This window comes from Monodelphis domestica, chromosome 1, assembly GCF_027887165.1.
Source record: "Monodelphis domestica isolate mMonDom1 chromosome 1, mMonDom1.pri, whole genome shotgun sequence".
Taxonomy (NCBI): Eukaryota; Metazoa; Chordata; class Mammalia; order Didelphimorphia; family Didelphidae; genus Monodelphis; species Monodelphis domestica.
In genome coordinates, this window is record NC_077227.1 from 89170762 (window position 1) to 89185582 (window position 14821).

The following is a 14821-nucleotide window of genomic DNA, read 5'->3' on the forward strand; positions in this document are numbered from 1 at the left end:
TCTAGGGCAATAGTCTGCCCGTTCTCCTTGAGTGACTATATCTGCAGTCTGACTACTCTTTTTTCTCCTGAAAAAGCCTGTAAAACCCCCAACCACTGTTTCCCCAGGTGAAAAAATCCTGTTAAAACTCTGTATAAGGGGGTAGCTGAGTAGCTCAGTGGATTGATAGCCAGGCCTAGAGACAGGAGGTCCTAGGTTCAAATCTGCTCTCAGACACTTCCCAGCTGTGTGACCCTGGGCAAGTCACTTGACCCCCATTGCCTAGCCCTTACCACTCTTCTGCCTTGGAGCCAATACACAGTATTGACTCCAAGATGGAAGGTAAAGGTTTAAAAAAAAACAACAAAAAAAAACTCCATATAATAATAGAGATTGATTTTACTAGTTTTAGGACCTAGAATACCAGGCACTTTCTATTTTATCTATTTAAACAACACCACATAAATAAATATTTGTATTTATTTATAATTATAACTGATAAATTGTATTTTTAATATTGAAGAGAATAATAAAGACTGAAAATGTTTTTTTTTTCCTTCTTTATTCACATATCTTATTAGGAAGACTAAAACTCCTTAAAAACTAGTCAGGGGAGGAATGAAGATGAAGCTGTTTACTCCTTTATTCTACCCCTGAAACTGAATCATGTTATATTCCTAATTTTTATTTAGTGTGAATTCTAAAGTACCAAATCTTCATTGTGTAAGGCAGACATCTTTGAGCTACACTTGGATAATTTGGAAGGAAGAGTTTATATTTTATTACTATTATTTCCATATTTGATCCACATTTCTACTACATCTTAAAGTTTTTTTTAATCAGGCTTTTATGCAAGATAGGCACAACTTACCTTTAACCAGTATCCACAGAATGAGGACCTTCTAGGAATATTATCACTTTTGCTTCATTTCATATTATAAGTAATTTTCTCTCTGGTTGAAATTTCTATTTTTGTAAAATAGATCTTATTTTGATAAAGTAACCAAATTCATAATTTGAGGCATCAGATATGTTAACTTATTTCATTTGGGGCACTTAACTTTTTGGTTGTGTTGAATGAATTTTGACTAAGAATCTACACCATAAGTTGGTTTATGTGATCACTGTAAGGCAACATTAGTTTATCAAAAAAAAAAATTATACTAGACTAACCTTATTTCCTTTTTTGACAGGGTTACTAGACTGGTAGATCAGGGGAATACCATAGACCTGGATTTCAGCAAGGCATTTTGGCAAGGTCTTTCATGCTATCCTTATGGACAAGATGGAGAAATGTGGACTGGATGGTAGTATGGTCAGGTCGATTTGGAACTGTTTGAGCAAACAAGCCCAAAGAGTGGTGATTAATGGACTTATATCGTCATGGAGGATGGTCTCTAGTGGAAAGTCCCATGGCTATCTTTGGCCCTATTTTGTACAATTTTTATCAGTGATTTGGATGATGACATGCTTATCAAATTTGTAGGTAATATGAAGATAGGAGGGATGAATAATACTTTGGATAACAGAATTGTGGTCCAGAAAGATTTCTGCAGGCCAGAATGATGGGCCAAATTTAATAAGATGAAATTAAATAGGAATAAATATAAATTCAGGGCACCTAGATGGCCCAGTGGACAGAGTACTGGTCCTGGAGTCAGGAAGACTAATCTTCTTGAATTTAAATCTGGCTTCAGACACTTACTAACTGTGTGACCATGGGCAAGTTACTTAACTCCGTTTGCCTCGGTTTCCTTATCTTTAAAATGAGCTAGAGAAGGAAATGGCAAGCTGCTTTAGTATCTTTGCCAACAAAACCCCAAATGCAATCATGAAGAGTCAGATATGACTGAACAATAACTGAACAACAAAATATAGTGTCCTATATTTGGGTTCACAAAATCAATTCCACAGGTATAGGATGGGGGAAAAATGATTAGACAACAATTTATGCAAAAAGTTTGCAGGAGTTTTAGTGTACTCTAATCCACTAACATGAGTCATTAATAGGATATTGCAGCCCCCAAAGCTAACTGACTTGATCTTAAGCTTCAATAAAGAAGCTAAGTGTCCAGAAAAAGGTACAATAAAACAACAGTCCTAATGTAACCTGGCCAGACCACATCTAGAGTAATGTGCTCAGTTCTGGGCACCATATTTTGAGGATAATTGAGGATTTATTAAGCTTCTACTATATTCCACATGCTGCTTGGTACCAAGGATGCAAAAGACATAAAGGAGTTTACATTTTGTTGGGAATGTAACATGTACCCATATGCATTTCTCTGAAATAAATACATAGTGATATTAGTGGAGAGGTACTCATCTGAGGGTCAGGAAGTCCAGAAGGTCTCACATACAAATGAATATTTGGGCTGTGCTTTGAAGAAAACTATAGAGATTATAGGAAGTGAAAAGGAAGAAGTGTATTTCAGGCTATTGTGTAAGGAATACCAAGAAAAGCCATTTTGACTGAATGGAGTAAGGAGAGCAATGTACAATAAGTCTGGAAAGGTAGGTTGGAACCATGTTGTGAAAGATAATGACAAATTACCAGAAATGATGAGACTTGAAATCATGCCATATGATTTAAATTGATCAACTGAAAGAGCTGGGAATAGTGACATTATAGTATTGTGAGTGTGTGTGGCCAAATATGATGGCATTTTCTAAATCTTCATCCTTTTATTACTTTAGCACTTAACAATGGTGACCATATTGCTCATTATGTATTTTTGTGCTCTTTGGGTTTGGGGGGATACTGTTCTCTCAGTTCTCTTCTTCTTAGTCTCTTTCACTATATCATCATCTATACCATATCACTATCCCCAAGATGTGGATATACCTAAATATTCTGTCCTAGCATACCTCTCTCAAGTGATGATGATCTCATTGTCTTCCATGGGTTTAATTTTCATCTTTATGTAAATAACTCTCAGGTCTGTATATCCAGATCCAGTCTCTCTCCCAAGGTCCAGTTCTACAATCCCAACTTCCTATTGGTTATTTTGATTTCAAATTTAAAAACTGAATGCATTTTCCCCCCAACTTATGAACTTTTCTATTTCTTTTGTGGATCACTACCATTCTTTTAGTTACTCAGGTTTGCAATCTTAGTTTCAACTTTTATTTCCCAATCTCATACCACACTCACTCAACTGTCAAACTTTATTATTTCTACCTTTGCAAGAATATCTCTCATCCTTTCCTTTTCACTTCATCCTAGACCAGGCCTTTATCTTGCCTAGACTGTTGTAATAGCTTCCTGGTTTTTTTTGTTTTTGTTTTTTTTTTATTTCAAGTCTCTTAGTTCCATCTCCACACTAGGTAAAATCCAATGACTCTCTAGTACATTTGGACTTAAAAATGAATGGCATTTAAAGTCCTTCCTCACCAGACCTTAATTTGTCTTTCTAGCATTCTTATTCCCTTTCATTCACACTACCATCCAGCCAAAGTGACCCTCTTATTGTTAATATGTGTCACACCACTAATTTCATCCTTCTCAGAATTCTTTGTTTTCCTTTAAGACTCAGCTGAAGCACCATCTTCTACAGGATGCCATTCTTGATCATCCTGGCTACTAACAAACATTCTCCTCAAAGTTTTCCATTCTTTATTTAGTATGTTTTTTATATACATATACATGCAAATATAGTATGTATGTGCCTATATATCATGTCTCCCCCTATAGAAAGTAAGTTCCTTGAGAGCAGGAGCTATTTCTCATTTATCTCCGTATTCTCTGTACTTGAAACAGTTTTGTCATTTAGTAGATGCTTAATAAAAGCTTGTTTCTCTTTGTCTTTCCAATCATTTCTCGGCCTTTTGGCTAAGATCAAGTATAGTATCTATTTGTCTTTCCATTCCCTTTGACATCACCCTGTTCATCCCATACACACCACTTCATCTGAATAAGAATATTCTTAATGCATTTCTGATCAGATGATTCCTCTGCCCCTCCCCAATATTGTAGAAGCTCCCCAGTAAAGTTTTAAACACCTTACTGTAGTGTTTGAGATCCTTAATAATTTGGTGTCAACCTATCTTTCCAGCTTTCTGATTAAAAAATATTTACTAAGTATCTGCAATTGCAGGATACTGTGCTAGACTCTGGAAGAGATACAGAATTTAGATTAGGCATGCTTTTCATCTAATGGAATTTGCCATTTTATCTGGATAAAAATTACACTCTGATAACTGTAATATAAAGTTTTACCTGAGAATTGTACCAGAGAGATGGAAAACAAAGTGTTTTTGTAGAGTTGACACAGGTAGGAGGTGGAAGCTGCTCATTAGGGAAGATCAAGAAGGCTTCCTGGAAAATGTAACATTTGGCTTGGACTTTAAAGGGAATTCAATAGCCATGATGGGGGAGGGGGGTGTACTAGGAAAATAGTACTAGGAAAAATATGTGTCCCATCATCCCTGAAAGATACAAGGAAGCCTTTTCTGGGTCCTCATTTAGACAATATGTATAAAAGCAGCAGATTGTTTGAAGGAGACACAATTGCAAAAGCATCTGGGTCATTTATTGTAAGGACAAACAACTTTAAACACCAAATTAGTCACTGAGACTAACATATTATTGTATATCACGTTAATTAATCATAATGATCAGAACAAGTTGTCAGAAGCAAATTATGTTCATTATGGTCCATTTAAGAAGTATATAATGCTTTTTAGAAAGATTTCACTAAAAAAACAGTTAAAAATAATGGTTATTATTATCCTTTATTAAAACTTTGTGTGATGAGAATATTCTTGCCCCAGTGCTATAAATGAATTACTTTGCTATGATGACTAATCTATTCCCATTGCAAGAGTAATTAACAAAACTATCTTACATTCCATTTTAATGTGTTAACCAAAAATTTTCTTAATATTCCAGTGCATCTGTGGTCTCATTGATGTGATGTAGATACCCTCTCCAATGAAGCAAATTGCAAAGCTTCCATACCTACTCATGTCTTAGTATTTTTTCATGTGGTCCCCATAAATCTGTCTCTAGGGAATGAGGTAGAGAGGGAGAGAACCTAATTTGCTGTATATTTCAGTTTTACTCTAAAAGATACTAAGTATCCATGGATTATCTTTCTCAATATGTAAACAACCCAACTTATTTTTTTAATTGTGCATTTCTTTGATTTATTTTTACCACTTTTCCATACCTACAATAATGTTACCATTTTAAAAATTACATAAAAGAATGAGGAAACGTTTTGTTTGAGTTTGGGTTTTTTATTGTTGCATTGAATCTTAGTTTTTAGATGGTAAACTACCTATTAAATAGCTTTTGATTAAGAAAAATTCTTTAAAGAGTACTCAAAAACAATTTACACAAACTGTTTTAATTGATATATAATTTTTTTCCTTTTGTATAATTGTAGACTTTTTTTATGTTCTTGACTTCATGGTAGGAGAAGGGCAGAACAAGTGGGGATTTTTAAAAAGTGCCAAGATGTAAAGTATTAACTAAGTATAAAATGATTTGGGCCTTTTTGAGAAGTCACTGGGAATGTTAAGTCTGATGTGGAAACTCACATTGAACTTATGGAAATTTTAGGAAAAGATACAATAATTAATAAGCATTTTGAAGTGTCCACTCTGACCAGTTAGGCCATGAGAGAAAGGAGGTGGTATACAGAAGAAATATGAGATATAGTCTCTACCAAAAAAAGAACTTGTGATTAGAGAGATAAAACTTAAACATGTCACATAGTTTTCTAAAATACAGTATAATTGGAATTGAAGCTTCTTCCTATATGAAGTTACTTTAGACTTTTAATCATAAGTATAGGGTAATGTGATGAAAGTAGCATTTTGAGATTCATCACATAGAAGTATGCATATAGGCTACAGGTAGGGGGGAAATAACTCAAACACTTTGTAAACTTTAAAAATTTGAACTAATGCCAGATTTCTTCTGTGATGATGAAAACCTTGAATAAAATTGAGAGCTGTGAGAAGTGGGGCTGAAGGGGGAATTAATGTGAGATATCTTGAAATCAAAGGTTTAGTGTTAGATTGGCTGTAGAGTTGGAGGGACAGGGAAGTAATCAGGTGGAATCCAAAGTTTCCAGGGTGGAACAAACCAAGAGGAAGAGCATCATAAGCAGAAATTAGGTAACTTGGTCAGTTAAAAGGGTAGCTGGTATAGGAGTAAAATAAAATTGTGGAAGGACTGATTTTCATCTTTTAATCTGTATGAAAGGTAATGTTAATCATCTCTTGGAAAAAATTCCAAATCACTATTTTATCTTGAATGACAAGCTGAGAGTTAGGCAGAATTATTAAGATAACTTTCATAATTTGATATTTTTGGAAGATACTCTTGCTGGGCTGTGGAGATCAATGATCTCTGGTGTAATAAAAAATCTTTCACAACTCTCACAGAGAAAAAGTTACTTTTTTTAGTAATGTCCAAAGAAGTTACTTTTTAATGTTACTCAAAAGAAAATGATATTCTTATGCCTTGTATAGCTCACTACTATCATGGGGATTATAAGATTTAAAACTCTAAGGGACTCACTGCATCACAAATTTTAGAAGCAAAAGGATCCTTTAAGGTCTTCTTTGTCTGGAAACTGAAGCCTAAAGAAGATATGTCAGTTGTTAAAGGGCACCTAGGTAATTAGGACAGAGATGGGATTGGAATTAAGAGCTTTTGGCTCTAATTCCATCACATTTACTATTATACTCTCCTACTTCTTCTGTTTGAACCTTTTGTTTAATGCTAGTAATGTAAATTCTAGCTTAAATGACATGCTGAAAGGCACCCAGGTGGCAAGTGGCAGGGCAGAAATTTGAATTTGAGGCCATTCCAAAGCCGGTGGGCCATGTTGCATGATGATAAGTTAAGTCTTCAGGTGAATGTAGAGATAGATTTAAGATGTATGTAAAGATATAAGCAAACTAATTTGGACTAATTCTGGGGAAGTTTACAATGAAAGAAACAGATCAACATAGTAAAATAGAGGAGTGAATTTGGAATCAGAGGACCTGGATTTAAATCCTAATTCTGTTATCTATAGGACCATGGCCAAGTAACCCACCCTTACTAGGCCTGAGTTTCTTCTTATGTAAATAAAGCATTTGGACTACTGCACTTCTAAGATTGCTGTTCATTATTTCAGTTGTGTCTCTTTCTGACCCCATTTGGGATTTTCTTGGCAAAAATACTGGAGTGCTTTGCCATTTCTTTCTTCAGCTCATTTTACATTTGAGGAAACTGAGACAAACTGAGTTAAGTGACTTGTTTAAGGTCACATGCTTACTTAAGTGTCTTAGGCCAGATTTGAATTTAGGTCTTTCTGACTAAGCATGGAGCTCTATCCACTACACCACGTAGGTACCCTAGGGAATTTTTAAGGTCCCTTCTGCTAAATTTATAATCCTATGATATTGCTGAGAACTCTTAAAAATCTGAAAACTGCCCAGAATATGCATTGATTGATGGAAGGAAAGGCCCACCCTTTTCAGGAAAACTTAAGAAGTATAAAGGAAATGTTAGGAGACAGAAGAGAATAGCTGTTTTTAGCAGCATCATGGTAGGAAGTAGCTTTTCCTTTGCTGGTGATGGGGAAGGGATCCAGAGGAGAGGCAATAGAATTGTATAGCCCTCTAGCAGGAAAAGTCTCTTTTACCTAAGTAACCTCGGTAGAAACTGTGTGTGTGGGTGTTTATGGGTGTCTGTATATGTAGATAGATCAGGATTCAAATAACTCCTGGAAGCATAGGGCATCTTTGCTTTCCATGCATATACCTATAGAAGTGGCAGATTGCAACAGTTTGTTCTTAACAACAAACAAAAGTTTGTTCTTAAGATCTTAAGAGATTAGTACTTTGAAAAGAACACGCAAGAAAAAATAGTAATTAGTCCATCAGTATGATATTGATTTTCATATCTTGTATGACTTCAGGACTCAAAAAGGGAAACAATTGAAATTCTTCCCAGATTCTAAGTCATGGCAAGAGTAATACCAGTCAGCAAGCATTTATTAATCATCTACTATGTTCCAGGCCCAGTGCTAGGCATTGGGAATACAAAGAATGAGGCAATACCTATTCATTCTTTCTGGGGAAATAATCTATGCATATATAAGTATAGAGAAAAATCAATACAAAATCGATTACAAGAGAGAGGAGGTGGATACTAGGAGTTGTGGAAGGGGGTTAGGAAAGGATTCATGTAGAAGGTGGTATGCAATATGTGTCATATGGCTTCCCTTTTCTGCCCTACTATCTTCCATCACTTTTCCCCACCAACTCATATTATTCTTATTTTGAACATCATTAACCCATATACAGATATCAGTTATGGGATTATGGATCATACCAGAAGGTTGCCATTAAGTTAAAAGTGATAAAAAGCTCCTCTATGCCTTACATAGGCCCAGTGAAAAGACTTGTAGCTCTCTCTCTCTCTCTCTCTCTCTACCTTTATCTCAATGATTATTAAGAAAGTAAAAAGAGGGGGCAGCTGGGTGGCTCAGTGGATTGAGAGCCAGGCCTAGAGATGGGAGGTCCTAGGTTCAAATCTGGCCTTAGACACTTCCCAGCTGTGTGACCCTGGGCAAGTCACTTAACCCCCATTGCCTAACCCTTACCACTCTTCTACCTTGGACTCCAAAGTAAAAAGATTATTATAGTCAGCTAAGATTTTATTTGCAGAAGTGACATTGCTGAGTTGTTTTTTTAATGTATTGGTTCTAAGGCAGAAGAGCAGGAAGGGCTAGCTAACCCAGCAGACCCAGGGTCTCCTGCCCCTAGGCCTGGCTCTTAATCCAGTAAGCCATCTAGCCATCCCTGATGTTGCTTCAGAGTAAGATAGGAGAGAAGATATAACTGATAAACTGAGTGAATCTTGATGCTGTGGGGTAATATTAATAACTTGCCAAATAACTCATTTCTGAGAACACTTCAGTTTTGATAGTGGTTGTGGTTGCTTTGCACATGTCAGCTCTTAAAATATTTGTCCAGGTCTTGAAATGAATTTCCACAAGAGTAAGAGTAAATTATAGCCTTGTTTTTCATTCAGATTTTGTGAGTTTTTCTATTAAACTTTTTTATTTGAACTAGATCTTTGATTTCATCAGCGTGTAGAAGAACAAGTGTAGGCTGACAGCGCTACAACTTCTTACAGCCAGGGCACTTAGAAAACCAGAGTATGAATGCCATAAGCAGGTCCTGAACCCAATTTTTCTTCACCTGGAGGCCAGCTCTCTATTCATTATGTCAAGATGCCTCTTACAGTTAATTGTATAATCCATTATTTAACCATTTTACTCCTTCATATATACATATTTTGTTTCCCCAAAAAATTATTATGAGGTATTAAAGGGCCAGGACTTCATCCTTTGTATCCTCCCAATGTGTAAACATGAACTGAGCTCTGAAGGAAGATAAAGATTGTAAAAAGCAGGGACAAGAGAGAGGATTCCAGGCATTGGGGTGGAGATGCTCATATGAATAGAAATGGAATGTCAGATTTAAGGGGAGTTGTTTAGCTGAAATGTAGTATGTGAAGTTAAGTAATGTGAAGCAAGGCTAGAAAAATTGATTGAAGTTAGATTATAGGCTGAAGAGTTTGTATTTTCTCCTACTACAGTTAATAGGGGGGTACAGAAATTTTTGATCCAGTAAGTGACATGGTCATATGGTGGATGAATTAGATGGGAGATCCACTGGAAGAAAGGAGACCAATTAGGAGTTTATTTTAATAACTTCAGGAAAGAGGCAATCAAAACCTGAACTAGGATGGAGATCAGAGTACTAATGTGAGAGAATTGGAGATTTAAAAATTTGGAAAGTTTTACAAGTACTTCAGAAGGGGAAGTTTGCAGGAGCGATGTTACAGAGAAAAGAGTTTATGGGTTTCAAGACTGTGAATTGCCCAAACTGTAAAGATAATTTTTAGCATCTTGATTTTAATCAAAAATAAGTGGTCACCATGGGAAAAATTCCCAAATATGAAATACCCAAGTTAGCTGGGTTTTATGGAGATTTTAATTAATACAAATGAAGGAATTAAAGAGAGAGAGACAGAAGTAAGAGGAAATAATAGGAAAGGGCCTAGGCCTGAGCTTTAAGAGAGACTAGTCAGTCTTTAATCACTCACCACAAGATCTTCCCAAGCAAAAACTCTAGTGTTCAGAGAGACCTTCCAGTTTAGCTTCTGAGCTCAACTAAGTTCAGCCACTGAGAGCCCAGCAATTCAGCCTTTCAGAGCTGAACTAACTGGAACCCTCTTGAACTGGTTCAGACAGCTCCTTTTAGAGAAATTTCTCTTGTGTCACCTCCCCTAAATTTTCATGTCTACTAATCACAGTAGACACTTTTCCTAGGACAACCCATTCTTAGTTTTTAGTTCTTACCTTCTCTGGGTAGATTATATCTTCTGAGTACTTCTCACCTCTTTTGTTAAACTTGCCTTTTGTAAATTGCTGGACCTTTTAGTGATTAATTTAACCTTCATAGGTACTTAGCACTCTTTTGTATTAGATCTAAAAATAGACCTAGCTTAAGGTTTTGGCCTCACTATAAGTATGAGTTAAGTACCTTCATTGTTCACTAAGGAGTTTTACAACTTTATCTTCCCCTAAAGTATGCCTAAGTATGGGTGGAGTAATTTTAAAGTTCCTATTACATTCCTAATCAAGTACCTCCATTGTTTAAATGGGAATAGCCTTAACCAAATGTTCTAAGGTAGAGTCTGAACAGTTTTAAGATTCACAGTGAGGTGGGTTTCATTTTTGTTTTTTAATCCCTAGCACCTACCATGGTGCTCTACATATAGTAAGTATTCAATAAATACTTGTGGAATTGAATTTGTTAAATTTGGTTATTCAGTTAAGAATGGTCTTCACCATTGAAGAAGATCCAGTTGTTTCTTAGGATATTCTCAAAATGAGACATCCCAACTGAATTCTAGGAAAACCTTCTTCAGTTCTTTTTTAGTTAGTAAAGATAATGTCTTAATAGGAGGTTGGAGGTCTGCATGAAGTCTAGAAAAAGGAGAGCCAAAACAGAAGAATTTGTCAATGTCTATTCAGTAATATGTAGGGATGAGGATACCCTTCCTTATTTAAAAAAAAAAACACACACAAAACAACAAACCAACAAACTTAACTGATATTTTTCTTGACGTAACAGAAACTTCCTTACTAAATATCCTCAGAAACCTTATTACAGACATATTCCTGTCCCCTTGCCCCCAATCAATTTATTGGTTATTAACAGAAAGGAAGGATATTTTGTTTTAACTTTGCTAGTATGTTAATATTGACCATTATATTTTACCAAAGTTGTTTTTTTTTCCCTATTAATGCTGACTTTGTATCATATGGATTTGAATGTACTGGGGTTTTTGGTTTAGTTTTCTTCTCAGTTCACCATTTCCTATATATTCCTGTATTTCTTAGAATCTTCATATTCATCATTTCTTATATCAATAATATTTTATTATATATATAGTTATAGATACATATGTATTTGTTTTTATTCCCCTACCAATGGGCACATATTTTGCTTTTAGCTTTTTGTTATCATAAGGCTGTTAAACAGATTATTACTATTATTTTGATATAAATAACCTTCTTGTGAGTATAGTCCCAGTAATGGAATCACTAGTTTAAAATGCATGAATGACCTGGTTCCCTTTCTTGCATAATTCCAAATTGTTTTCCAGTTGAACCAATTTACAGCTCCACTAGCAATGAATAAACTTGCCAGTTTTCACCTAGCCATTACTTTTCCCATCATTTGCCAATTTTGTTTGCTTGATGGACATGAAGTAATAATTCCTCATGACTGGCTTGACAGTAATCCCCCTTAAGAATATCCAGTTCTGGGGGGCAGCTGAGTAGCTCAGTAGATTGAGAGCCAGGCCTAGAGATGGCAGGTCCTAGGTTCAAATCTGGCCTCAGACACTTCCCAGCTATGTGACCCTGGGCAAGTCACTTGACCCCCATTGCCTAACCCTTACCACTCTTCTGCCTTGGAGCCAATACACAGTATTGACTCCAAGATGGAAGGTAAGGGTTTAAAAAAAAAAAGAATATCTAATTCCTTTTGCTTGGTGCAGTGAGAAGCAGTCTGGATCTAGAGTCAGAGGACCTGGGCTCCAATTCTGACTCTGCCATTTACTACTTGTGTGACTTTGGACAAGCCATTTAACTTTTGAGGGCTATAATTACCCCTTCTATAAAATTGAGGGAAAGGGAATTGGAAATGGACCAAATTTCCTTAGCTCTAAATAAGACATTCTTAACCTTTCCTGGACTCCTTTGGCAATCAGATAGACCCTGTGTACCCCTTCTCAGACTAACATTTTTATATACATAAAATAACAAGTGGAAGAAAAAAATAATTCTATCAAAATATGGTTATTAGAATGTTGGGGTTTTTTTTAACCTGCATTGACCCTGGATAAGAATCGTTGCTCTAAATCTGTGATCCTTTTCCTATAGTCCTTTGACTGCATTTTCACTAAGCAACTGTAATACTGTAAGCAGTATTGATATTTGGGCCTCTGAGTGGTTAACCCATCCAAAGGGGAAGTATCTTATGCAGATAACTGGTTCATTTTCTAGGCTTATCTCCCATTCTAAATAACTAAATTAGCAGAATGTTTTCTAAATCAGTCTGTTTTTAATTTGATTAGTACAAATTGGCTTCCTAGAGTTTATCCAACTCTTGCTAGGTTGATGAAACTTTTAGAGTATACAAAACTCAAGACTAACCATTCTGCTGTGTATGGCCACTAGAAAGCCAACTAACCTGTATTCCACCATTGCTTATTATAACTTTTAGCTGCAAAACTATTTACATTTTAGGTACCCAATAAGTCTTTGTTGAGTTGACCTGAGTAGTGTAAAGTTTTAATTTAGTTTTACTTTTTCAGGTATAAGAAATCATAAACTCAGAAGGTGAATATGGGTGAAAAGAAACCAGAGCCTCTGGACTTTGTGAAAGATTTTCAGGAATATCTCACTCAACAGACCCACCACGTGAATATGATCTCTGGATCAGTTAGTGGAGACAAAGAAGCAGAGGCTCTTCAGGGAGGTAGACTAAATATTATTACGTATTTTACCTACCCAAGCTGCATTGTAAACATTTACTTTGAAGAATAAACTACTAGATGAATTGTTTTTTTTTTAATATGAATATTTTATCCATTGCCATTAAATTGAGAGAGACAACTGTATAGTGAATAGAGCTGTCCTAGAAATTTGAAGACCTGAGCTGTCTGTGACATTTGGTAAACTATTTGACTAATATAAGTCAATTACTTGAATTCTTTGCACCTTAGTTTCTTTATTTGTAAAATAAAAGGAGTCAGACTAGATAAGGTTGCCAATGACTCCACACCAGGCCCAAAGTTCTGTGATTTTTAATGTTAATTGGTGCCAAACCTTTAAATTTTATCTTAGGAGCTTAATAACAAGGTAAGAATTTGAAGATCTTAATAAACAAATATGACTTAGAACCTATGTGTACATTGAATTGAATGTAAAAGTGAAAACTCCATTAATTCTTTCAGACTAACGTAACAGAAATTTGTTCTGTGTGGCATAACATGACAACCATGAGTATTTGGGGGAATTAGTTAACAGACAACTGTGTTCAGTTATGCCAGTAACTTTAAAGTAAAATTTTTACAACATATACCCATATACTTATTTTCCCTCTTGTGAAATAAGGATGTTGAGGAATACTAAAGGAGTAAGTGAACTGAATTGAAATTTTAAACAAAAGTGAAAGAAAAACATCTTTTAAAATAACAATAAAAGGAAGTCTTAAAAAATGTATTTCCTTCTTGTAATTTAAATGTTGTACTAAATGAATCTCAACATGCTCAATTAAATTATCATTTCTAAATGACTTTGTACCACATTAGACCAAAATTAAAATTGTAGAAGTAATTGACTTGATTTCTGTTGCCATACTTTGTTTATAGCTGGGACAGATGGTGATCAAAATGGACTTGATCATCCATCTGTTGAAGTTTCCTTGGATGAAAACTCAGGAATGCTGGTGGATGGATTTGAAAGAACATTTGATGGAAAGCTTAAATGTCGATACTGCAATTATGCCAGCAAAGGAACAGCACGGCTTATTGAACATATTAGAATTCACACAGGTAATGAAATAAGTTTCTTAGTGTATATGTGTGAATGCTTGCAATAGCTTAAAAATAACATTAAAAGAAATTCCCCTATCCATCAGAGATATTGTGTTGGAGAAAGTTCCTTTCTACAGATCTTCCTGTCCTGGAGAGTAAGCAGAACTCCACAGCACTGCTTCTACTATATACCCAGCTTCTTGCTGCCCCTTAGCATTTGCCTACTGGTGCTACTTTATATCATGCTGATTAGCAGTGGAGTTTTGCACTTTTGAGTTTATCATGACTGTCTTTATTGGTATTAGGGTGTAACAGGTAGTGGTGGGGGAAATCATCCTAATTCTAGGATTCACATAGATATTAACAATTAGATATTTCCAAATTATTTCATAAGATTTGGCAGTAGTCTCATCAATTAAAAATTTTATAGCAAATTTTGTGAGTGTGATGTACTATCAATAACCTGGATATAATGATGGGAAAGGTGTTTCTTGCCACTGTACTAATTTTGAAGTAGAATAATCTAATTACATACAAAGGACAAGAAAGCCACTTATATAATTGTTTTAGTGCAGTTTTAAGCTATTAAAACTTTTACAACATCTCATATAGACACATATACACAGATATCCAATACATTCTGGTGTAAATGATGTAGCTATACATTATGATATACAATATGTTTATAGCTTTTCTGCAATTTAAGAGTCTTAG

At 35.3% G+C, this 14821-nt stretch overlaps 1 protein-coding gene across 1 annotated transcript in view; it reads left to right on the forward strand.

The window, feature by feature from the left end:
• IKZF5 (IKAROS family zinc finger 5) overlaps positions 1-14821 on the forward strand; it is a 37069-nt gene that overhangs the window by 15148 nt on the left and 7100 nt on the right. The window contains exons 3-4 of the mRNA XM_001376257.5: positions 12884-13047; positions 13943-14125. Of these exons, the coding sequence (XP_001376294.2) occupies positions 12915-13047; positions 13943-14125 (316 nt within the window). The 5' untranslated portion in view covers positions 12884-12914. The remainder of the gene's footprint in view (positions 1-12883; positions 13048-13942; positions 14126-14821) is intronic.